At 42.7% G+C, this 25,624-nt stretch overlaps 1 protein-coding gene across 2 annotated transcripts in view; it reads left to right on the top strand.

Annotated features, from left to right (window-relative positions):
- The first annotated feature begins 4,293 nt into the window (after positions 1 to 4,293).
- Positions 4,294 to 25,624, top strand: part of STK4 (serine/threonine kinase 4) — an 87,923-nt gene continuing 66,592 nt past the window's right edge. The window contains exons 1-7 of one of the 2 annotated variants that reach the window (XM_024559562.3): positions 4,294 to 4,426; positions 9,549 to 9,629; positions 15,607 to 15,735; positions 18,407 to 18,521; positions 21,049 to 21,213; positions 23,723 to 23,890; positions 25,425 to 25,562. In XM_024559562.3, the coding sequence (XP_024415330.1) occupies positions 4,392 to 4,426; positions 9,549 to 9,629; positions 15,607 to 15,735; positions 18,407 to 18,521; positions 21,049 to 21,213; positions 23,723 to 23,890; positions 25,425 to 25,562 (831 nt within the window). In that variant the 5' untranslated portion in view covers positions 4,294 to 4,391. Of the gene's footprint in view, positions 4,427 to 4,708; positions 4,744 to 9,548; positions 9,630 to 15,606; positions 15,736 to 18,406; positions 18,522 to 21,048; positions 21,214 to 23,722; positions 23,891 to 25,424; positions 25,563 to 25,624 lie in introns of those variants that run through there. The other variant, XM_045194657.3, reaches the window with a different exon arrangement.

Below are 25,624 nucleotides of genomic sequence, written 5' to 3'. Positions count from 1 at the left end.
GGGGTGGGGCCTGCGTGCTCCGGAGGGCCGTCGTGCCTGGCCCTCAGCGCACGGCGCATGCCCGGTTTGGCGCTGACGTCGCCAAACGCGCTGTCTGGAGCTGCGCTGGCCTCCTTGAGTTGCTAAAACGTTATGGATGAAACATGGAAAGAGGCCAGGTCCCAGCTCACCTCGCGCTTACATTCAGTGGGCGCTGACAGGCAAGGAACCCATGAGCACATGAAAAGGATAATCTCATGTTATTTGTGCCGTACGAAAAACAAAACACTAATGCTCTAGAAAAGGACCACGTGTAAACTATTTTAGATAAGGGGGTTGGAGAAGGCATCCCTGAGGGACTAGTAATTGAGCTGAGACCTGAGAAGATTTAGGCAGAGGTATAGCACAAAGGCATTGCCCTGAGGGGTGTGGCTCAGTTGGTTGGATGTCGTTCTGCAAAGCAAGAGGTTGCTGGTTGGATGCCTGGTCAGGGCATGTGCCTGCGTTGCAGTTTTGGTCCCCAGTTGGGGCCCACAGGAGAGGCAATCAATGGATGTTTCTCTCTTACATCAAGTGTCTCTCCCCCTTTCTCTAAAACTAAATAAATGAAATCTTTAAAAATAAATAGCAAAGACACTGAGGCTATAAACTAGCACCTTGTGCTTTATAAACATTATATATACATGAGAGCTGAATGCACTAACAAGTTGATACAGATCTTTCGCTGAGGGAAATCAACTTCAGCCTCATCTGACTTTAATGTTCTACTTAATGCCCCATTTTTAAAAACTGCCTTTTGCTACCTGCATACATTATGCATTTTCTCTTGCTTTCTAACCTGTTTCTTCTCCCCTCCCCTGGAATTTTTTTCCCAAATACGTTTTCTCTTGCCTTATCCTGACTCAACCTATAATCAACTCAAATATCATCTCCTATGAAAGTTCCTCCTATGAATGCTCCTCCCACCTCTGCTCCTATTCCTCCTGTGGTTTATCCCTAATTTAGCATTTATCACTCTGTGATTGTCAGTTTACAGTTTTTCTCAAAGACTTTGAGGACTTAAAGGCAGGAAGTGGGTCTGTATCTATGTCTGCCCAAGACCTAATAGGACCTGGCACCCAATAGGCACTTACGAAATTTGCTGACAAAGACCTGGTCTCTGCCTTCAGGGATCTAGTTAAAATCATTTGTTTAAACTCTTAACCCACCAGACTATAAACTTTCCGAGGGTTGGGTGACTGTCCCATCTGAATCCTATCAGCCCAGCTCAGGCCCCATAGAAGAAGAAAGAATGAACACTTAATGTGGCAGGAGAACCAGATGAGACTCACCCACCATTAGCTACCTACTCAACGGCATCCATCTTTGCTTCCAGAGTCTAAATTTTGCCTGAAATTCTCCTGGACCATAAATGATTAAAGACTTCTCTAAATTGTCAATCAAAGGTTATTGCTGCCAATCTAACACCAATATGGGGCATGGTAAACAGGCAGACTTTGTTCACTGTGAACAGCTCAATTGTGAAACAGTTCAGTTAAGCAGGCTGGGCATGCCAGGCATGGAAATGCTGCCTCCGGTGGAAACCAAAAAGTGAGCCCTGAGTAGATAGAGGGGAAGCTGGATTTATATTGAGAAGAGTGCCCATCTCCTGCTATTGATAGGCCCATTTCTATGCAAATAAGGACTCCAAGTCCTCACAGTATGATTGGTCTAAATAGCACCATCCTAATTGGTAAGAATGGAGCCACTTTGATTGGTTGATAAAGATGCAAATGAGAGATGTGCAATTCCACTGGCCCTGGAAAAATCTCAGTCCTAATTGGTACAATTTAATCCCAGGAACTCTTTTTTTATAAAGGTCAGCTCAGATGGCAGGAACACAGTGCAATATGCGGGCAGTTCAGTGTGGCTTTTCTGTGAAGCATGGCATGAATGAGACACCATGTTTAGCACCAGCTGCTAGGCTCTGTTTATAAATCTGAGCCCAGTTAGTTACCAGGAGCCCCTCTTAGCCGGTACATTCATTTCCGGGGGTTGACAGGTACCAAAAACAATAATCTTACTTTCTTTTGCCAGTGATTGGTCAAGGGGTGAGAATGTCATCTGATCTGACCAGAGGTAAGATGTCTGCTGGGTGCTCATGGGAAAGTTTTTCTTCCCTGTAATGAGGTACAGGACCTCAAAAGAGCCTCTTTTGCTCTTTCTCCGCTTTGGGTAGTGTTGGGTTAAGGGCATGATCCTGGAGGTGTGGTACATTTTGTAAACAATAAATACACAAACATGAGAAGCCAACATGCTGAGTAGGAGAGGGTGAAATTGACATTGTTAAGCCACTGAGTCAACCTCAAATTAATAAACAAGTGCCACAGTGCCTTAGGTCACCATTTAGATGTTTGGTGTTTTTTTTTTTTCTTTCCCAGTTGCTTGCAACTGAATACATTCTAAGTGGTATACCACGGAAGTACACTTGTGGCAAATTGTATTTTCCAAAAGTGGCCAAAACAATATTCCCACTCCCCCATCAAGAGATAGGATCTGTGTCTGCTCTCCTTGAAACCGGTGGGCCCTCGGGGCCTCCTCCACTGGTGGAAAAGGCATTATGTACCTTCCAAAGCTAATGTCTGTCTTCTGGAAAAATCTTGGGAGGGGACAAAGAAGGGATGTTTGACACTGTGTATTGATAAACTGACATTTATTTTACTCATCTACAGGGATGAGCATGTGGGCACAATAGGAAGTCAGATCCTTCCAGGAGGAAAAAGTTCAGTGGGCAGCAGGGCCTGAACATAAGGTAAAAAGTAAGGTCATATAGGAAAAGTGCTCGGGATTTCGGAGGACAGAAAATTGACTTCTTGCAGGAGGGGCCTGTGATAGCTTCCTGAACTTTGTAGAAACGCTCCCCAATCTTTACTTCCTCAGGGCTCCCACTGCCATCTCTGCAGATTTCTAACAGAGCAAAGTGGCAAATAAAACATGGGTTTGTGTGGCATTAGGAGAGTCTTGGGTTAAAACCTTTGCTCTCACCAGCTGTGCATATGTGAGTCTTAGCTTCCTGACCTGTAAACCAGGGATAGTAATTCTTACTTCATAGTGTTGTTTTAAAGATTAAGTGACAATACAGGATTGTAACTGGTTCACAGTAGGTCCTTGGTAAATATTTTCCTCCTGTGTCAGGGTAATGGCTCCATTATCCCATTTTTAGAATATGGGGTACCATATACTCGGTGGACCTCAGAGATGGTTGCTCAGGTGTTTAATTTCGTAGATGGCATACCTTTGGGAAAAGCAGGGCAATTAAAAACAGTGAAAGGTTGCTCTGGGTAAGTCTTCTTCCGTAACTGTCTCCATGGTGAATTGGGTGGCATCTGCCTTTTTCCTAACACTCACTGATGGTGTCGGCAACTGAGGATTTACCAATAGCAGTAGGTGAAACCAGAGCTCTGAGAGGAAAGGAAGCTCTCTGACTCTCACGTCCAATTGGAGGGGACACATCAGTGGTTGTCCAGTTTGGTGGCACAGACTCTAAAATCAGACTAACCTGACTTTAAATCCCTAAACCTATGCTTATGAGTTCTGCGATCTTCACCTCTGCGGCCTTATGAGAGTAATAATCGTACTTACCTTATGGAGTTGATCGGAACATTAAATGAGATAATATTAGTATAGCACTGAGGGCGTAGTAAGACTGTGTGTCAAATAATACATAAAACTGGGAATAACGTTACAGGCTTGATATAGTGATTAAATGAGATAATATATGAAAGCAAGTACATGGCAAGAGCTTAATAAATGTTAGCTATTTTTATGTCTGCAAAGTGACTCAAAGGTGAAGCAGTTAAGCAACAGGGTGGGGCAATTTGCAGGCCGATGCTCTGTGACATCCAAGGACAGAGTATGCAGGGTCCAGCCTCCATCTGGAAGAATTCCACCGGGTAAGAAAGCTAGAAAACCACCAATACCTCCAGGGGTCCCTGGAGCCGCGCTTCCCAATAATCGCGTACAACTTGGCTTGTTAAGAATCCACAGCTCTTATCAAGCCGGCGCTTCGCACGAAGCCTCAGCATCTCCGTCTGAGAAATGAGGGCCCGGGACCGAGGCAGAGATGGGTTCCGGGCCGGGGAGCCGACCGTCTTCGGCAAACAGCATCGCAAGGAGACGAGGCCGGATGACGTCTTGAGCCCGGCTGAGGACACTCTGGGTAGGAGCCTTCCTGCCTCCACAGTTCCGGGTCCACCCCCTGGAGCACCACGTGACCCAAGCCGCGTCCACACCGCCGCGCCCAGCTCCCCGCGCTTGCTCTGCTTCCGGTATGGGCGGAAAGCGGAAGTGTGGGAGGGTCTGCGGGGCGGGCTCTGGGAGGTCCCGGGGGAGGATGGAGCAGTGAGCGGGTCTAGGCGGCTGCCGGCAGCGCCATGGAGACGGTGCAGCTGAGGAATCCGCCGCGCCGGTGAGGGGCCACTGGCTAAGAGGAAGGGGATGGGGGAAGGAAAGTCGGAAAGTGGCGGAGGAGAGCCATGCGTGTGCAAGCCCGTAGAGAGAAGGCACCTGCGGGGCGTGGCGACCCGGCTGATAGGGCACCTGCTGAATGGGGACCTCTGGCGGGTGGGGGTCCGATAGAGAGGTGCACGCGAGGAGAGGGGGTAAACGTGGGGCTTGCTGGGGAGAGTACTTGCTGTGGGGTCATTCCGGGGCGCAGGAGGGCACCGCTAAAGGGAGTAGCTGCTGAGGAACGCGGGGACAAGTTCGGGAGAGCACCTGCTAAGGGTGCGGTGGTGATGGTGGGATGGGTACTGGGGGAGGGCGATCCTAGAACGGACTTTCCGAGATCGGGGGAATACTGAAGCAAGATGAGATCCCATGAGAGGTCTAAAGGATGGGTCCGGACAAGCAGACAGGAAGGCTGGGTGGACTTTGTAAGGGAGGGAGTCCCACCTGAGGGGTGCCGTGGCGGGGAGGATCCGATGAAGGCGAAAGCTTTGCTCCTAAGCCTGAAGGTGTACCAAGAAAGGGTAAAGGTCTAGCCAGGGAGGACTTCGTGGAGAATAGCATTTAGAAAGATGATCTCGTCCTCACTCTAGAATAGTAATGGCATCTTTCATTCCTGATATCCACTGTCTTATTTTCCTCACATCCTCCACATCCCTTAAAAACTCAATGCCGGTAGATAAGGAAATAAGAGAATGCTTTCAAGGTGGGCAAATTGAGGACTAGGAGAGCTGAGTTTCCTTCTTTGCTCTGGGTCTGGGTCACTGCCTTTTTCAGGCCTCTATTGTTTTGTGAGTATCGGCCCCAGATCCTAGGCTACCTGGAATTGTTTTAAGTCAAGCGGAGCCTAGAAAGTCTGAACTCCTGGGTTGGTTGCGGTTGTATCATCGCTTTGCTCTGTGGACACCAGGGTCTTATGCCACTCGGCCACACCTGGAGAAATGTAAACAGTAGAGATTGAGGGAGGCATGCTTCTCTGAGGTGCGGAGTAGTTAGTTAGCTTCTGTTTCGCGGAGACCTCTGACTTCCTGCGGCAGAATGAGCACTAAAGTAGGAAGTGTTCAGTGTGTGGGAGTGTGGGGCAGTAAAGAGGTGAAGGGAAGGGATTGGCAGCCTGGGCTGTGCACTTGCGGTTTGTCTGAAGTGCACAAACTCTGCAGAAGGCAAATAGCTGGTTGGGATGGACACCCTACTGGGGTGTGCTGAGACCGAAATAATAATGATTATTACCCTCATACAGCACTTATCGAGTGCCCCACACTTTCCCGGTGCTTTCCAGGTCTCCTGTTGAACCAAATGAAATTGCTGATATTTGACCATTTTTGACCTACAAAAATGGTAATGTCATATGATTCAAATTAAAAAACAAAAGATTTTATTCATTTATTTTTAGAGAGGGGGGCGGGAGAGAGAGAGAGAGGGAGAGAAACATCGATATATGGTTGCTTCTTGCATGCCCCCAACTGGTGACCCAGCCCATAACCCAGACATGTGCCCTGACTGGGAATCGAACGGATGACCATTTGGTTTGCAGGCTGGCACTTAATCCACTGAGCCACAGCAGCTAGGGCTGATTCAACTTATTACTGACTCATTTGGTCCCCACAACAATCCTATGAGGTGCTTATTTCTGTGTCTCTATTTTATAGGTGGTAAAACTGAGGCACAGAGAGGTTAGTGATTTGCTGGAGGCCCCACAGTTGTTAAGTGGCAGAGCTGGGATTTTAATCCAGGCAGTGTGGTCCAAAGTCCACGCTCTTAACAGCCTTACTCTGATGGCTCTCTGGAAGTACCCCTATTTCCCAGGGCCTTTCGTGTGTCAACAAGATTTGCTGAAGCACCGTAGTGATCATGTAGTTATAAACGTACGCTGGTTATATAGCTTTCTGAAACTTGTTCATTCTTTCTCCGAGGCTTAGCTTTAATTGAAAAGAGGATTAGGCATCTGAGTTTTGTTTCTACCTTTGCCTTGTGTTGTGTAATCTTGGGAAAAAGAGTAAATTTTTCTGGGCTTTTTTTTGACACTCACTCCTTTGCCTTTTGGATTTTAAAAATGCATTCAATGTGCAAGAGAAGAGCATCGCAGGGCCGAATTTTTGAATGACTCGTGCTTTCTTGCTCTCCTAACTAGGCCACTGCCTAGTTTGCAACAGATTAAGTTATTATCATCTGTGCTGGCTGTTAGGACTGCGATGTAGTTTTGCAGACTGAGTGACTTAGATAATGGAAATGTATTTTCTCACAGTCTGGGGACTGGAAGTCTGAGAATAAGATGTCCGCCGGATTGTTTCTTTTGAGGCCTCTCTCCTTGGTTTGAAGATGGCTGTCTCCTTTCTATGTCTTCATACCGTCTTCCCTTTGTACCTGTGTCTGTGTCCTCCTGGCGTCCCTTAAGGACACCAGTCATACTGTATTAGGGCCCACCCCATATGGCCTGATTTTACCGTAATTAACTCTGTAAAGGCCCTGCCTAAAGATAGTCACATTCGGAGTTACTTCAGCATATGAATTGAGGAGGTGGGGACACATTGGTTTTATTTTCATTAAAAAAGACTTCACCAGTTTACCTTCTGGTTTTTGTTGTAACCCACCTGCATCAAATACTGTGTGGGAAGCGGGCTGTATATACAGACATAAAATGACCCTCACTAGAGTCCTAAGATGGGAGAAGGAAGTTTGAGATTTAGCCAACCCTGTGAGTAACTGCTTCATAACCACCCTTGTTTGTGTTTGGAAAGGTACATGTATCTTTTCAGGGATCTGGACAGTATGTGTTTCCGGCAAGGGATAGCAGTCCCAATGCAGGAAGGGCTCTTTGTGTTCACCCGTTTGACATTTGTGTGTGACTCAGTGAATGATGATAGATTAACGTGCACGGTCACATAGGAGGTTGATTTTTTAGTGGGTTGCCATTAGATAATAGGGTGGCGGAAGGTGTAGAGTGCATTTCTGGGATGCTAGCCATCCACGTGGCCACCTGACTTACGAGAACAGTATCCGTTGGCATCTGGTCCACGGAGGATGTGTTGGCCAGGCCTGTGCATTTGTGAGCGAGCTGTGAAACTACCTAGGACCTGGGGAAGTCCTGGCTGAGAGAGCTGAATCATCAGAGCCGGCTGTTACGGTTACAGTGCTTCTTTCACAAAGAGGGTATAAAATACCATCACGTCACTTACCGAAACATTTCCTATAGAAATCCTATTTGGTGATAACCCCCTGATATGTCTTAGGGTGGAATTCTGTTTTCTTTTAAAAACTCACAAAGGTTTATGATTCCCCTCGTTACATTCATTAACCCATTTAACAAATATTTGTGGACCACCTCCGGGTTATCAGGCACCAGCGATACAAAGATCTCTTAAGACCAACCTAAAACAAACAAAAAAGCACTTGGACTGTGTTTAAAAAGTATGTGAGCAGTCCCGTCAAATTTGACGTGTCGAACTTTATCAGAGGCTCGCAGCTGCCTCTCTCGGGGCAGCGGTGGTTTCCTCGGTGGGGCCGCCATGGTCGCCGGGTAGTTGAAATCGTGAGTTTTGCTTTTTGTAAACCGCAGAGTCAGCACTTCAAAAGAGCACATTTGATCTTCCTTTACATGAGCTGTTTATAAAACTTTAATTATACTTGAGGAGTGAGGTATTGTGTGTTGTTTTCTATAGTTATAAGCGCCGTGCTTCCAAACCCACCCTGATTGATGAGATGTCATTCTAACTTCGGAGCTCATCGAAATTTCACTTCTGAAGTTGTAGGAGGAGTTTCACTTCAGCCCTTTATGTTGGGCAGCTGGGAGTTTTTAATGATGTCACTGGAATTTAATTTTTAGGACCTGTTGATTTTTTAAAGGTCAGCGTGGTCACTTTGTTACCTTAATTTTTCAAGTTATGGCAATTACTGACTTGGAGCAAAACTGCATTTCTCGAGTACGTAGTCTTTGCTATTTAGAAAGTTCTGTAAGATTGTCCTTTTGAGATCAGGATGTGTTGGCACTGTTTAGAGTTTTGTTGCTGTTGTCTTCCGGTTTTGTTATTTTTCTGTAGGAAGTTACACATTTGTGTGTGTGTGTTTTACATTTCAGGGGTTTGGGGGGGGTTCTTTTTTTTGGTAAAAATCGGTATTGTTCAGCTAGTTTAAACCTTTTTTTCAGTACAAAGAAATCGCCAGTGTGACTACTTCCATATTTCACCATTTCCTGAGCTCTCTTTTCTTTGTTGTCCTTTGTAGGTTCAGGAAGTCGCTGTGTAGAAGGTGCACACACACAAATATTCCTTAGCAAGCTCCTTCAATGAGCCCATTAATAATTGTCAGAGGTCTCAGAGTTTTAAAAATATTGTTAACTTATAACCTCCCGTGTTTGTTACCATTGTCTAGCATAGTCAGAAAAATCTGGGTTATCTGGAAGTTGTAGCAACCACGTGTATTTGATTTGGGGAGCTAGTCAGAGGTCCACGGCTACTCAGGGGAGAGTCGTTGTGATATGAATTGAAACTCTCAGCTGCCTGGTTATCTTTCCCTTTTGGTCATGGCTAAGCGTGTATTTTCCATTACCTGCTCCTGTGATACCTGTAGAATCTCTGTTTCAAAAAAATTATCAACAACTTGCTAAGGGAGAGCCAGGGTCTTCTTTTCTGAAGGGAGAGTTAGACCATTTTAATTCATGGAGTTTTAAGATTTAAGTGAATTCTAAAGGTTACATCTAATGCTTGAATCCACTCTTACTAGCCAGTCACGTGACAGTTTGTTTTCGGTTTAAAGTCTCCAGTGACGAGGACCTAGGGACTCCCTAAGACCGTCTAAACCACTTTAGAACCACCTTCCTTGTTAAAAAACGCTCACACTTGTTGGACTGAAGTCAGCCTCGCAGTAGCTCTCCACCATCCGGTCCTGATTTTGCTCATCAGAGCGACCCATGTTATACTGCCCTTCACCTTCCCTTAAAATTCCCTTAGTTAACCTTTGTTGTTGTTCACTAGTGAAGACTCCATAGAGAAATTCCTAAGGCGCTAATTTTAAAATAAACACCGTATTTCATGTTCTAGTTGCTAGCAAGTAAAATGTATTTTGTGTTTGTATTTCTTCATTCACAGGCAGCTGAAGAAGCTGGATGAAGACAGTCTAACTAAACAGCCAGAAGAAGTGTTTGACGTCTTAGAGAAACTCGGAGAAGGGTGAGTGTACAGAAATCGGGGCAGGCCAGGAGGCCGCCATCACGTTCTTCCCCCAACGCCAGAGCCCTGCTTGTGGCAAGCGTGTGTGTGCGAACCCAAGGAGAAGAAGAGGGAATGGCGCATCCTGGCCCTGCTCTGGGTGGGGTGGGAGGGGAATTTACAGCGTGGAAGGCTCTTCCCTCTTCTCCCCAGTCACCGTTATAGAGGTTTTAGTGATTCCTGGTCTTTTCAACACCAAGGACATCTTTTTCTTTTTTTTTTTTTACGCTTGTAGAATCCATGATTTGCATGATTTTATCTATTTAATGGATGGCAATAATTAGTTGATGCTTCATTAAAAATTTTTTATTAGACATTTTTATTTGTAGTTCATTGATTGATACGGAAGAATTTGTCTCTGTGAGAAATGTAATTCAGCATTTTAGTTAGTGCAACATTGTGAAATATAGTGAATAAATCAAGGACTACCACTAGTTTGATAGCTTCCTAAGAGATCCAAAACCCCAGGTTGGGAACTAGGGGACTTCTTGAAACGCAGACTTGTGAATGAGTTTGTAATATACCAGTGAAGTGATACTTAGTAATAGCTAGTGGTCATTATTGACTTTCATGATGCATAAAGGTTACATCATAATGTTTTGTACGTTTTAATTCTTGTGTGTTTATTTATTCTCCTATAATTACTGGGACATTTAAAATATTAGGGATACCCTGTCTTAAGTGTTTGTTGTTACTAGTTTTTGAACAGGTAGTTCATATTCACAATTCAAACAGCATAAAAGCGTGTACAGTGAAAAAGTCTGCCCCTTCTATCTCTCAGCCACCCAGATGCAGCCAGTATAGCGGCGTTCCATGAATCCTTCAGAAAGAGTTGGTAGAAATAAGCAAATAAGTATGTGTGTGTGTGTTTTCAGTCTCTAGGGAGGACTGGTTCAAGAGAAGATCCGAAATACTAACTTTAAAAAATGTCTATTTACTGTATGTTCTGATTTCAGATGTCTGTTGTCTAATTACTGTACACTTTAAAATCAGATCTTATACGTGTCATTAAATTATTGGGGGGGTTAGTGTCATTTATGCCTAATATAGATCAACACTAATGTTAACCCCCCTCCTGGCTGTTATGGAATATGTTTTTTTCATGGCTTATCTCCATGTGAAAAAATTAGTCATCATCTTTTTGTAAGTTGGAAAAATAGTCTCTGGAGTTACAGGAGAAATGCAGCCGAGAAGGGAAGTGAAAGAGGACACCATCTGTGCTGCCCAAAGACGCCTGCAAGATGAATCTGAAGACTGCCGTTGGCAGCATTTAAAGGTACCGGAAAGCCAGAGTCCTCGCCATCTCTTGCCTGCCACTTCCAGCTTTAGCTTGGCGTCCCTGCTCTTTTCCTCAAAGAGGCTGAGGCCCTTCATCTAACAGTGCTCACAGGTTTGAATAAGATAAGGATAAGATAAGGCATAGTTGACGTGTAACTGACTTGTTTCTTTCACTTTTTAATACAAGTGTGTTACAGTAGTAAGGGTATAGACTCTGAGGTTAGGCAGACCTGTGTTACAACCCTTGCTCTACTGTTTATTAGTCATAACAAATGAGTGAGCCTGAGCAAATTGCTTAATATTTTGAAGCTTCACAAGCCTCAGCTATAAAATGGAGATGTTAGTATCTCCCTCATAGGCCTGTGTCAAGTATTAAGTACTTAGTTCAGTGCTTGTCCCATAGTAAGTGGTCAGTAAGTAGCAACTACTACTTTATTTTTAACTGTATCAACCGCAGCATTTTTCAGGCCTTCTCATGTCAAATAAAGTTAAATCTCAACTCTTTAAGTACATTTAGGTGTTCTTGGAGGGAGCTCTGTTTGGGTCGATTGGGTTTGGGGAATGTCACAAGAAAATTACAGACAGAACATATCAGAAATAGACCGTAAAGAAAAACTAAGCTGATTGTGATTTTTTTTTATTTTGTTTTAGATCTATGGATATCCTCACCTATGGAAATCTCCCTATGAAAATATTACCAGGGAGGAAACAAATAATGCTCCAAGTCTTTCTTCCCATGGTGTTTTTTAAACGACACCACAAATACTTGGATCTCTGTCATCATGGCTGGATGGACCTCATCAAGCCTTATTTAACCAGCAAAACCCGGAAGGATGATCTTAACCGCACGTGCTTTCTCGACACTAACTGCCACGCCCTCCTTAAACTGTTCTGGAAGACGAATGGACTGTGAGCTCTCACTGCCTTGTCCTGTGGGATGAGCTGCGGCTGAAGGACTGTGGGGTTCAGAAGGCTGCCGTCAGTCTGCACCGTAAGGGGTTGTGTGGGTCTGTGGAACAGCAGAGCCAAAGCTCCAGGCCAGAATGCCTGGGCAGCACGTGGGAAGTGTTTCGAATTGGAGCCTACTGCCTTTTGCCTTCTATTTTATGTAACAGTCTACACATTGCCTCTTTTAGGTTTTTATCACAGGATGATAACATTGTGTCTGTGGTTTCATAGCCAGTGAGTGGAAATGTGAAGATTGGTATCTGGTTCATTTGCCCTCAGATATTTCTGGTTTTCTGCATTGATCCTTGCCTCGTAGGGCTCATGGGAAACACCTACTTCCCCACCTTCTTTGCCAGTTAAAATTCATTGAGCCACTTAGTTTTTGTTGCAGAGAAGCAGGTCTTAAGAGACTTGCCTGTAAGTGAGCATGATTGCTAAAGCCTTCCAAATCCTCCTCGGGTTCCTGTAAGTGCAGTGTGTAGAATTTTGAATCTTAATTGCTCATTGAGCTATCAGAGTTTTCTTTGCTACCAAGATAGCATAGGGAAGCATGGGCATTGTTTGGTCGGCGTTGCTGAGTGAGTGTGTGCTGGGACCTCTCCTTTCCATTTCAAATATATAAGAATGAGTGAAAATTATTTTTTAAATATTAGGACACATAGCCAGCTGTGTACCAGCGAGAGAAAAGATACCTGTATTAGTAAGATGGGGGTTAAAGCATGTCTGTCCTCGTCAGGAGATTGCAGGTGGGCTTCCTACATGAAGGGGTGGGCTGGGCCGAGGCTCTGCATCCAGGAACTAAAGCTTAAATAAACGTGTCCGATCACCACTGGAAAGTACAATATCATTTGCCTGTGGCCTGGGGAAAAAGGAGAGGCACTGGTCTGACAGTAGGAACTGGGCCTGACTGCACTCAGGTATGATCTCTTGAGGGGGCGAAACCCCCAAACTCCTAATACAAGAGCTGGTTTAAATTGTACAGCCTGGGTGGCTGGGCTGAGGGAACTCTGAAACCGTCGTGATGCCCCGGAATACCCATGACGGTGAGCACTGTGTAGAGGAAAGTCATTCAAGGTAAAAGGAAACATGCACAAGGAAACCCACTCCCCTGAGATAATCAGCAGGCCTAACAAAGAAGTACAAATAGTGGAGCAATCTGGAAAGAGATTTAACATGTTTGTTTAGGATTTTCAAAACGATAAAAGGAAGAAATAACATCCTCAACAGAACACAAGACCAGTAACGTGAACAGCCCCAAGAGTAATTAAAAGTTGGGAATCTTGACAATGGAAACCACAATTATTGAAATTCTAAAGGCCTAGTAAATGGGATAAACAGCAAACTAGAGAATCTGAAAAGAGAATTTGTGAACCGAAAGATAGAAATGAGACCCACCACAAAATGTAGCACAGAGAAAGCCAGTGCTAGACACCAGGAAGAAGCATGGATTGAGGAGGTCCAGTTCAGGTCCAAGAGGAATTCTAGAAGGACACATTAGAGGAGAGGAAGAGGAAGGAAAGAGATGATGCTGAGGGTTCTCCAGGCTTGAAGAAAGCCGTGTGCCTTCAGGTTGAAGAAGTTTCTGCAGTGCCAAATAAATCAACTCCTAGTTAAATGACGGCAAAATTGGAGAATGTTAAGGCTAAAGAGGAAATCTTTAAAGCTACAAAAAGAGAGGTTACCTATGAAATGTGAAGCTCGGATGATAGCTGGAAAACCGCAGTGAAAATGCTGAGGCAAAGCTGTTGTCAAAGAAGAATTCTGTATCCAGCAAAACTCATTGCAGAATGAAAGTGAAATAAAGGCATTTTCACACATACGGAATTAGTGTATCAAGAATAACTTTGGATGCAAGTGACAGAATACCCAACTAACAGTGGCTAGCCAATAAGGATATTTAACAGCTAAGTAGTAATAAATCTGAGGGTGAAAGAGTCCAGAATGGTTCATTGGTTTGGTAATAGTTTGTGTAATTCTCATAGTCTCAAGGTGACCACATCAGTTTCAAGCCTCATGCCTCTCATCACAGAAACCAAAACAGGAAAGGAAGTGACAAGTAAAAAGGGGCCTTCTTGCATGCTTCTCTCCTACCTGGGAAGAACGTCTTTCCCAGAAACCCTTCAGCAGAATTCCCCTTAAATTTCGCTGGCCAGAGCTGGGTCACTTGCTGATGGAAACAGGATTGCTGTGGCTGGCTTGGCCCACTGTGCTTTATTCCCTGGGACCAGGCGTCTACCACCCTAATGAATCGGAGGATTACCTTAGCAACAAGGAAGGGTCTTCTCCACATGGTCAATGGTTGCTTTACTCTTGCAAAAACGAAAGTTTTATGCGACATTTAAGGATCAATAGTTTTGCCAGCATAAGGGATTTTGACGGAGTGGAAGTTTTTTATGTGCTCCACATAGATTGTTAAAAACACCTTGAAATGACTCTTGAGTACCATTTTGGCTGCTTTGATATGTTAGGTTGCACTGTTACTCTGATTTTTGCTCACCAAGACAATAGGAAGAAACTGGTGTATTTCGGAACCATGAAAGGCGGTTTGCTCATTATTTCACTGACAGCCATCAGGATTTCAATGAAGACACAGTCTATTTAAGATGCTGATGGCATGTCATCTTACCATCACAATTGTCTTGTAAAGTAGTTTGTGTTGTTGTCATTTTACAGATGAGAAATAGGCACAACAGGGTTGATACCTCGTCTGTAAATGTGGTGGAACTCAAATCCTAGGTCTTTAGATTCTAAATCTGATGCTCTGGTAGCCTCCAAATGGATGCACATGCTCTTTATGTATTTGGTAATAAACTCTTCAGAGAAGATAGAGTAGAAGGCAAAAAATATGTAAGTGCTCTGTTCACCTGAGACTAGCCTTTAAGGAGGCTTAGACATTTGTTCCCACAGTGTTTTAAGTTTCATTGCAAGTAAGAGGAGCAAGGGATGCAAGACGTCTTTCTCAGTATGAGAGTGGATGCAGGTGAACAAATACCTGTACTTATATGACTCAGGACAGGTGTGGAGCGAGGACCGGCGTGTGTCCAGTCACAACTGGGTCCAAGCTCTGGACTGACCACTTACTTATCACTTCACGTGACCTTGGTCAAGTCATGTGATCTCTGGTGCCTGTGAAATAGGGATAATAACCCCTTCTTCACTGTTTTTTGTAAGGACGAACTGAGATGGTGCACAGTTTCTGGCAGACATCGGGCATGCAATAGTGGCTACTATAATAATTATTTTATATTAGTACATTTAGTACAATTTAAATGTCAAGTGTTTTTTGGGGTTTTTAGATTTTATTTATTTATTTTTAGAGAGAAAGGAAGGGAGAAAAAGAGAGGGAGAGAAACATCAATGTGCGGTTGCCTCTCACGTACCCCCCGCTAGGGACCTGGCCTGCAATGCAGGCATGTGCCCTGACTGGGAATTGAACTGGCGGCCCTTTGGTTCGCAGGCCCGAGCTCAGTCCACTGAGCTACACCAGCCGGGGGTAAATGTCAAGTTTTTAAGATGCCGTTTTGTGGTAGTTCTCTTAATGCCCATGCTTTCCCCCAAAATGCTCTTGCCACCTCAGTTTTGCAAATGTGGCTAAGTATGTATGTAGTAGCACGTAGGCATATGAATTAGAACTGTAAGTTGCTTGTGTTTTACCACCTTTATCTCGTGGCTTGCTCTGACTTCACAAATGTTTTCCTTCCCCCAATTGTAGGTCCTATGGCAGCGTATACAAAGCTATTCACAAAGAGACCGGTCAGATCGTGGCTATTAAGCAAGTTCCTGTGGAGTCAGACCTGCAGGAGATAATCAAAGAAATCTCTATAATGCAGCAATGTGACAGGTAAAAGCATGTGGGGTTACTTTGGCAAGAACATGTGGTTGAATTTGCTGTGATTATTTAAGTAGAGTTTGATGCCTAGAGTTGCATTTACTTAGATGTTTTGCAGAAGGGAAAGTTCAATGGAATCACTATGCGTGTTTTTTTTTTTTTTTTTCAGAAAAAAATAGGAAAAGCTTTGTGTGTTTTAGTAGCTTATCTTTTATAGTTTCTATTTCTGCATAGGTTTTTGTTTTGTTTTTTTCAGTAAGCCCTTTTCAAAACTAGGAAGAAGAGGCAAAGAGGGAGAAGATGTTACTGGGTTTTTTTTTAAATGATCTCTTACTTCCTATTGAGAAAACATTTCTACAGCGACAACTAAGAAGAGATAATTCAAATGCTTTAAGCTTTAGAAACCTTAGAATATACAGATAGATCTGTAAAAAGAGAAGACTTATTTTTGTATTACTGTTAGTGTTTCTGTATTACTGTTAATTTTTAAGAAATTATTCAAGCTAAGAATAGCTAAGTATTTTATTTTTGAGGAACTAAGATTTGTCAAATGCCGTAGCAGGAAGTCAGGCCAACAGGCGACCGCAGAAAAGCACGTGGTTTCTGCTCTGAAATTCCGTGACAACATGGGCGGTCACAGTGATGGAGCAGACTTCCTCAGTGCTGTTTAGACTTGAGAGAAACACAAGCTTAGGGCAACTCCAGCTCCAGGGAGTTGAAAGGAGACGGAGAAAGGTCTGCACTTGAGGTTGCATTCATTCTTCTGCAGCAGGTGAACGTGGTACCTCCTGTTTCTTTTTGGTTTTTTTTGGATTTTTTTTGCATATAACCCTCAACATTAGGGCAGGTGGAGATTCTCCGAGGAGCCCTTTTGTCTCACAGACCCATGAATACAGCCATCTGTCTTCTCCCTCCTTCCCTTTCTTTTATGCTCTAAACTGCGGTGGTTACTCAATATGAGGTTTTAAAAAACCTCGTATTTCTTCATTGGCTTGCCCAGAGTAAGTTAGCAGTGTTACTTTTCCTCCTCTGTAACATACATTACGGGAGCATTTTCCAGTTGGCAGATTGGGACTTTGCCACTTTTTTTTTTAATAGTTTATTTTTATTGTATTTTTTTTTCCATTAAGGGACTGTGCCACTTTTGACCAACTATGCGAGAGCTGTGTTCCAAACAGGGTATACCAATGTCTGTAATTCTTTAAGAAGAGATATTTTGGAGGTGTTACTCTGTGCTAAGTGCTGTAAGAAGCATCAAGAAACACAGGGCCGAGTTCTCATCCTTGGGGAGTAGGCTGATTGGATGGGCCTGGCATCTAATGTACAAGAAAATCTAGCTGAGAATACAAAATCTACAGGACATGTTCCAACAGGAAGTACCTGACAGTAATTGCCTGGTAGAGCCGTAGTACCACAGGGATTCAGGGAAGAGAGAGCAAGGGTGGTGATGATGTACCTGAAGAGATTGATTCATCCATTTCTTCATTAATAGCCACTTACGTGGTTTTCTTCCTGCCGTCCTTGTTATTGGCGTGTTTCCCGAGGATAAAGGGACTTGAAAGTCTGAGAGTTAATGAAGCTGAGTGGACTTTAACGTCTTCAGTTATTATGCAACGTTGTTTAGCCCTGATAATAATGTAGCCAGTTAAAGCTGGTAGCTCTCGGAGGGCAAATTATTTCCTCTTAATGGGATGTCTGACTTTTCTTTGAATCTCCTTGTTTGGTAACTCTCTTCAGGCTTGAAACCCTAATTTTTTCTTTATAATAGATTGTAGTGGATTCTTTCCCCCCCCAAAGTACGTGTGTCTTGGAAAAATGCAAATAAAAAGAAGAAAATAAAATTACTTTTCCCTTTGGAGAAATAATCATTGTTAAATACTTCTTGCTATACATATCCTTCCATGTTTCTTTTTGGAGTTCCACTATTATGTAATCTCCATTGTGTGTGTGTGTGTGTGTGTGTGTGTGTGTGTGTGTGTGTGTGTGTGTGTGTGTATGAATAGGAAATCTCATGTTATCAGTATTCTGTAACATTTTCCATGGATTCATGGTTATTTCATTATATGAAATATATACACATCATTATTTTTTAACTAAACTTCCTAATGTCAGACATTTAAATATTTTATTTAATTTTTTAGAGAGAGGGGAAGGGAGGGAGGAAAAGAAGGAGAGAAACATTGATGTGTGAGAGAAACGTCCATCATTTGCCTCTTGCACACCCGCAACTGGGGACCTGGCCCTCAACCCAGGCATGTGCCCTGACAGGGAATCGAACCAGCGACTGGCCACCTTTTCCAGTTTGCAGGATGACACTCAATCCACTGAGCCACCCTAGCCAGGCCCTAATGTTGGACATTTAGATGGCATCTAAATTTTCATTTTTATATACACTACTATTATAGTAATCATTTCTTTTAAAATATCTGTAATTTTTTTAAAGGATGAATTGTACACTTAGAGATGCTAGGTTAAAGCACCCATACATTTTTCCCCACTTTTGTTGTATATTGCCCTCCAGAAAAATTATACTAGTTTACATTCTTACCAGGAGGATGTCCATTTTAACCATAAATATGAATACTTGATCTTTGGAGCGGAGACATTTTCAAGTATTCAACAGCACGAATTAATACAGATGTGAACGCTTTCCCACTAATTTGTGTTGTCTCTCTCTCTCTAGCCCGCATGTGGTCAAATACTATGGCAGCTATTTTAAGAACACAGACTTGTGGATTGTGATGGAGTACTGTGGGGCCGGGTCTGTGTCTGATATCATTCGATTACGAAATAAAACAGTAAGTTTACCTTCTAGAATAATGCCGCTGAGCTGGTCTCTTATGCCGTCCTCTTTCCTCTGCCTTTTCCGACGCGTGCTCTACCGTCAAATTTTCCCCTTTCCATGGGCGCCCCCTCCCCTGTACTCCTTGATGTCTCTTACATGTGGCAGTTTCGACAACCCAGTCCTGTGATATTTACATGCTTTACATATTTCATGTTGGAGAAAAAAATGACTATCCAATCTTGGTTAAGCAGTACATTTAAATGTTTAAATTTGGATTTAGTTTTCTTCTCCTACCCCCAGTGTTCTCAGATTCACTTTCTCGATAGCCTATTATCAGAGAATCCTTTCTGTGAAAGATCGTTTGCTGTACTGGGATTGCATGACAGTCGCTAGCCACGTCATATTGAGGACTTGAAATATGGCTTGTTTGAGTTGAGATATGCTGTAAGTTTAAAATACACACCAGATTTTGAAGAATTATTCACAAAAATAGAATGTAAAAAATATTAAATAATTTCATATTGAACTTATTTTGGAATGATAAAATTTTGGATAAATATAGTTAAGTAAAATATACTATCAAAATTAATTTTGCTTGTTAATTGTTTCTTTCTGAAGCATCACTACTACAAAATTAAAAGCTGTCACTTGTGGCTCACACAGATTTCTTTGGGGCTTTGCTGCCATAATGATTAGCCCAGCTGTTTAGAACAAGGAGCCAGGAAACAAGTGATGAGCTTTGTCCTCTTTGGCCACAGAAGGTACCCCAAACTCGTGTTCGCTGCCCTGCCACCAGTGTTTGCTGGGACTTCAGTGAAGGCTCTATCATTTATGAGCTCTGTAACCTTTGGCACAGATTGCTTAATTTGGGCTTCAGCTTCATCATCTGTAAAATGGTGATGATAATTATATATGTACCCCATTGGATTATTATAAGGATTAAATGAGATTACAGAAATAGTGCCCAGCGTAGATTAAAGGCTTAGTAATGGTTAGCTATTTTTAAGCATATTACCCGGTTCATAATTCATGCTTCTTAAATATTTGTTGATTGGCTGATAGTGCAGTAGTTCTTAGCCCGTGTGTGTTCTCATATGCCTCGTGTCATTTCCTGCGCATGGCCCTCTTGAAGACGGGTGATGCTTTTATTCCGTAGTTTGAGAAACTGAGGCTAAGAGAAGTTGGGTAACTAGGTTAAGTCACACGGCTAGGAAGTAGAGCCCAGAGGGAAAGCTGGGTCTTTCTATTTCCAAATCGCACATACTTTGTGCCACCGTGCACTCCCTTCTGAATGCGAGTTCCCTGTCATATGGGGAGCTGAGTGAGAACCTGCGGATTGAGCTGGTTTAAGGCTGGGACCGATCGGGTATTCCACGTCCGTCTCCAGTGTTCTTTTATGTGTTCATCTTCATTCAACAGGTATTTTTTTCAGGACCCTACTTTGTGTCAGCTGGCTTTCTTGGTGCTAGGGATTCAGTAGTAAGCAGTGGATGTTTCCAGTAGGGAAGACATCACATAAATAGGTATACAAATAATGTATAGTATGTCAGATGGTGATAATGCTGCTTTGACCAATTAGACAGGATAAAGGAATAGAGAAGGATGTAGGAATGGAGGGAGCCAGGGAAGGCTGCTGATTTTCTGATGAGTGGCATTTGGACAGAAACAGTGAAGTAAGGGAGCAAGTCATACAGAAGTCTGGATGAAGAGCATTGTAGGCAGAGGGAACAGCAGGCGAAAAGGCGCAGACGTGGAAGTGTATTTAGAGTTTTTGAGGAACATGAGGGAAGCCTGCAGAGCTGAGACAGAACGAGCAAGGTGGAAAGTGGTAGGGGGTGAAGGTAGCCGTGAGCCAGGTCACATAAGACCTTGGCGAGGACTGCCTTTTAACTTGGGGTGACTTAGGAAGCCTTTGGGGTTTTGAGCAGATCTGGCTTACATTTTAAAAGGTTTTTTATGGCTTTTGTGAGGAAAGTACATTGTAGAAGGTCCAGGGCAGAAGCAAAGAGACCAGTTAGGAAATTATTAGACTAGTTCAGGCAGGACATGATGGTAGCTTGGACCAGCGTGATTGCAGAGGATATATTTAGGCATATTTTGAAGACAGAGAAAAACCAAGATGACCTCAAGATTTTTGGCCAGAGCAGGTAGAAGAATGAAATTGCCTTTTACTGAGAGAGAGACAGGGAAGAATAATGGAGTAGGTTGGGTGGGCAGTAAGGAGAAGGGTAGGGTGGTGGCAGACATAAAGAACTTGAGTTTGACGTGTTGTGCTTTCGGCACGTGTTGGGTATTCATTGGAGATGTTGTGTGGGCAGATATAATACGAGTGTCATGTTTGGGGAGAGATCTGGGCCAGGGACGTAGCTTTGGGAGCGGTCAGCGTGGCAATGCTATTACGAGTTGTCAAATGCCCTGTACAGGTTGAATGAGAGCTTGTATTTATCTTCTAGGAAAGGAGTTGGATCGATTTCTTTTTTCCTCTTTCAAACATGCTGATGTGCACTGATAGAACTTTGATTTCTCATTCTTTTTTTCAGTTAACAGAAGATGAAATAGCTACGATATTACAATCAACGCTTAAGGGACTGGAATACCTTCATTTCATGAGAAAAATACACCGAGATATCAAGGCTGGAAACATTTTGCTGAATACAGAAGGACACGCAAAACTTGCAGATTTTGGGGTAGCAGGGCAGCTGACAGTGAGTGCGAGCGCTACCGTGTACTGCAGCTTTCAGCTGTGTCCTGACAAGGGGTTCATTTTGTTTATTTGTTTTTAAAATATAATATTTGATGTAATTTTATTAGTGTTAAAAAAAGAGAGAGAGAGAGAGAAATCATAGAATGTACTGATAGCTTTCCAAAGAGCTCGTAGGTTATTTAAGATTCTTTCTGAGGGTTCAGGTCCCATAGTTAAAGTTTGGTTAACTTTGATAAAAAATAAACTCTAAAACAAGAAATGAGCAGAGTAGAGGTTTAAATTATATTGGGTTACATCGTTATATTTATAAAAGGAAGACAAATTCAATCCCAACTGCTTTCCTTGAGTAAGACATAGCATCTTCTCATTGAACGTGCGGGGAGCAGTTGGCAGTCACTGGAAACGCCGTCCTCATTCGGTGCCAGGATGCAGCCTCTTGATGCGCCTTCTGCCTCACCAGTGCGTAGCAACGAATAGTTTTCAAAACAGGAAGTCTAGCACTAATTATCTGATTTTGTAAAATACATGAGTGTATATGAACGACGTGTAGAAAAAATAAAAACAGTTCTGGAGAGGTGTACCCTAACAGTTGCAACAAAGTTGTTTCTCCAACAGTTTTCTTGGGTGGTAGATTATATAGATATATTTTGTCTGTTTGCTTTTTTACATCTGGTACTATATACAGTTTTAATGTTTTTTAAATTTGAAATCTACCTGGAACGTGTTAGTCTGTTTCTGGACTTCATATTTTCCATTGACCTGGTTGATATAGTATCTGCTCATCACTTTTAATTTTCAAAGAATTTTAGTTATCCAAATGCCCATTTCTAGTTATAATCCTTGAAAACAACTTTGACTACCACCTTTTGAAACGCCCCCCCCTGCAGATTTCGAGTTTCAGAGCGAAGGAAATGACTAAGCAGTAAGATAGTTCCTGTGTTAATTTTTTTGCACAGGACTGCCCGAGTGAGATTGATTCAACCATATTACCTGTCCTTTGCTCCTGACTCACATACCTACCTTAAGCCACAGGCACTTCAGAAGGAACATGGGTGAAGATGACGGGACATTCTTTTGCATATTTAGTTATTTAAAATCCTCCTTTTCCTAAAATACAGGAATTCTAGGAAGGCTCGCTTTCATTAGGGCAGGCCACCCTGGGGAAGCATGCAGGTAGACATTTGCCCGTGTGCGCTCGATCTACACATTCCTCTTCAGCCCCCAAACTAAGGCTGTGTGTGTGTGTGACAAAATATATGTATATACTGTATAAAATACGTGTTTTAAATTATATGCGTACGTGCATGCACATATAATTTCTTTTTTAATTTCCCATTTGCACATGTGATACATGCTCATGTAGACCAGAGCATCACAGAAGGGTAAGGGATGGAAAGAAGTCTTTAGTGTTTTGAACTTCTACATGTAATTGGTAATAGTTTGGTGTGTGTTTTATTTTAAAGATTTTATTTATTTATTTTCAGACAGAGGGGAAGGGAGGTAGAGAGGGAGAGAAACATCAATGTGTGGTTTCCTCTTGCACTCCCCCTACTGGGGACCTGGCCGCAACACAGACACATGCCCTAACTGGGAATCAAACTGGGGACCCTTTGGTTCACAGGCCAGCACTCAATCCACTGAGCCACACCAGCCAGGGCAGTAGTGTGGTGAATGTTATTTGAGCTTTTGTGGGGAGGTTTTTGTTTTGTTTTTTTACTATCCATATAACAACAATATTTATTATTATTGGTTGTTGCTCCATTATTTTTCTTTTACAAAAACAGGTTATGTTTTATATAATTTCACATCCTAATTTTTTTGCTTCACAATATACCTTGTACATTTTTTCCATGCCAGAAAAATGTATTTATCTTTTTTTAAAATGTGGTATTTCATTGTATGGATATTTATTGTTTTTAACTTTAGATGGTCATTTGGGTTATTTCCTTTTTCTTCCCTCTCCCCACCCATTACAACTATTTCTACAAAACTTGTGCATACAGAGTGGGGCCAAAGTAGGTGTTCAGTTGTTCATATAAAAGACTGTCTAGTAGTAAACAGGAATACAGGAATAAACTCCCAACTGTAAACACCCTTTTGCCCCCTCTGTATATCTTGGGGTGCCTACACATAAGATACAGGTCTAGAAATAAATTTGGATCGGAGGATATGGACATTTAAGTTTAATAAATAGTGCCAAATTGCCTACTAAACATTGTAGCAATTTATACTTGAATAACAGTGTAATACTGGTATATTGTCAACACTAGTTATCAGTAATCTTTTTAATTTTTGTCAGTCTTATTTTAGTGTTTTACTGATTGTTATTTTTTATGTGAGAATCTTTTATGTCTCTAGATCATTTGAATTTCTTTTGTGACTTACTTGGTCATGCCTGGAGTATGATTTTTATATGTATTTCAAGTAGAAGACATTTCTTATCGTTGGAAAAGCCTCTTTTTCTTAACAGTTTTAATGCTTAGTGTCCATCTCTTTCCTTTCTATTTTAGGATACCATGGCCAAGCGAAATACAGTCATAGGGACACCATTTTGGATGGCTCCCGAAGTGATTCAGGAAATTGGGTACAACTGCGTGGCGGACATCTGGTCATTGGGAATAACTGCTATAGAAATGGCCGAAGGGAAGCCCCCCTATGCTGATATCCATCCAATGAGGGTAAGGAAAGGGACAGGAAACCGTGGGCTAGTTAGTTACTGTCATCATTAGAAAGTTAGTTAAATGATGTACTTGGTTAGGTGCCAACTGATAAATGAATTAATTGTATATCATTGGTAAGTATCCGTCTAGACTCCAGATGATACACTTCTGCTAGCTGTAGTCTCCAATTCAAGTAAGATTTACCCCTCTTCGTTCTGGAAGCTGTGTATCGCTAGCCCTAGGCAGGCCATGGGCCACAGAATGCTTGGTTTGGCTTGGGCAGTGTCTGTTTTTCCAGTTTAGGGGCTCACATTCTAACCACAATATTAACTGGGGCTGAGTACTGGTCTCCTTTATACAGGGCACGGGCTTCCCACTTGATCAGTCTCCACAATTCCGTTTACCAAGTATCGGTTGCCACTCATTGCGTGTTTTCTCTAACGTTTGTCTTACAGTAGTATTAAGGGGAAAGCAAACTATTCTTTAGAACTCATGTCACTAACACCCAGGCTGGTTCTTGTGTTGTCTTTTTCCTGCCTGGTCCTGACAGGCATTTAAATATGTAAGTTCTGGTTGGTAGCTCCCCAGACTCTTCAGCTGGAGGTTCTGTACTCTCCCACCTCCGTCTGCTTCTAGAATGTCAAGGGCCTGTAGATTTACTCTCCACCGAAACACCCTGAGGGGTTACCAGGCTTTATCCACCCTCAGGACCCCTCACCGTCGACCCTTCCTCAGGGGCTTTATAGTTGTCCTACCTCCCAACCCAGCTCCTTCTCTTCGCTGGTTAATTAGTTGTCATACTAAAAGACTTAACAGCTTATTTAAAAAGTATTCATGGACCCAAAGGTAAGCTCCTCTCTTTGGGGGGGGGGGGGGTGGAGGGCAGAAATGGGGAAGATGGGATGATTTACTGGTTATATTTTTATATTTAAAGACTGTAATTTAAGCTGATTACAGCCTAATTGCAAATAGTTTTTTTTTTTTTTTAACTGTGGCTCTTTCATTGAAAACTCAATAAGTAATAGTTTTTTTGTTTTTAACTAATTGTAGTGTAGTAGGCCATTTTTATTTTTTCAAATATGTTGAATCGCCTCGGCTTGGAAGTTAAAGAATCACTTATAACTTTGGGGACTTCTGGGTTTATGGTCTCCTTGGAGTCACTGCTTATATCCAGTGGTGGCAGTAGCCTCTGGGCGGGGAGGGAAATTTGACGTCCGTGGGGCTGAGGTTTTATCTTCAGGATATTGATGCTCTTAGGTCTTGTCTTTTCACTTTGAAAGGCAGTGTCCCGTGATTAACAAAAATCGAGAAAAGCTTGGAGGGTGATGTGAGGTTTGGGGGACAAGAATACGTATGACAGTGGGAGGAGGAGAGGGGAGGGAGGGGAGGGAGAGTCGCACGTCTTACTTAGACTTTTGTTGGAATTTGGGTGGGCTCTGCAGTGGATAAGAGAAAACCTGTATTATCAAACTTCAAATGTATTTCTAGTTACATTTTTATTGGAGCATCACTTTTATTTTACCAAATCTTTTTTTTGTTTTGTTTTAACCAGGCAATCTTTATGATTCCTACCAACCCTCCTCCCACATTCCGAAAGCCAGAACTGTGGTCAGATAACTTCATGGATTTTGTGAAGCAGTGTCTTGTGAAGAGCCCCGAGCAGAGAGCCACCGCCACTCAGCTCCTGCAGGTGAGAATCTGTTAACCCACCTACACGGATGTGGTAAAGAAGTACGAAATGTACCGCCTCTC

This window comes from Desmodus rotundus, chromosome 6 (genome assembly GCF_022682495.2).
Source record: "Desmodus rotundus isolate HL8 chromosome 6, HLdesRot8A.1, whole genome shotgun sequence".
Taxonomy (NCBI): Eukaryota; Metazoa; Chordata; class Mammalia; order Chiroptera; family Phyllostomidae; genus Desmodus; species Desmodus rotundus.
This window is presented reverse-complemented; position numbering and strand designations above follow the sequence as displayed.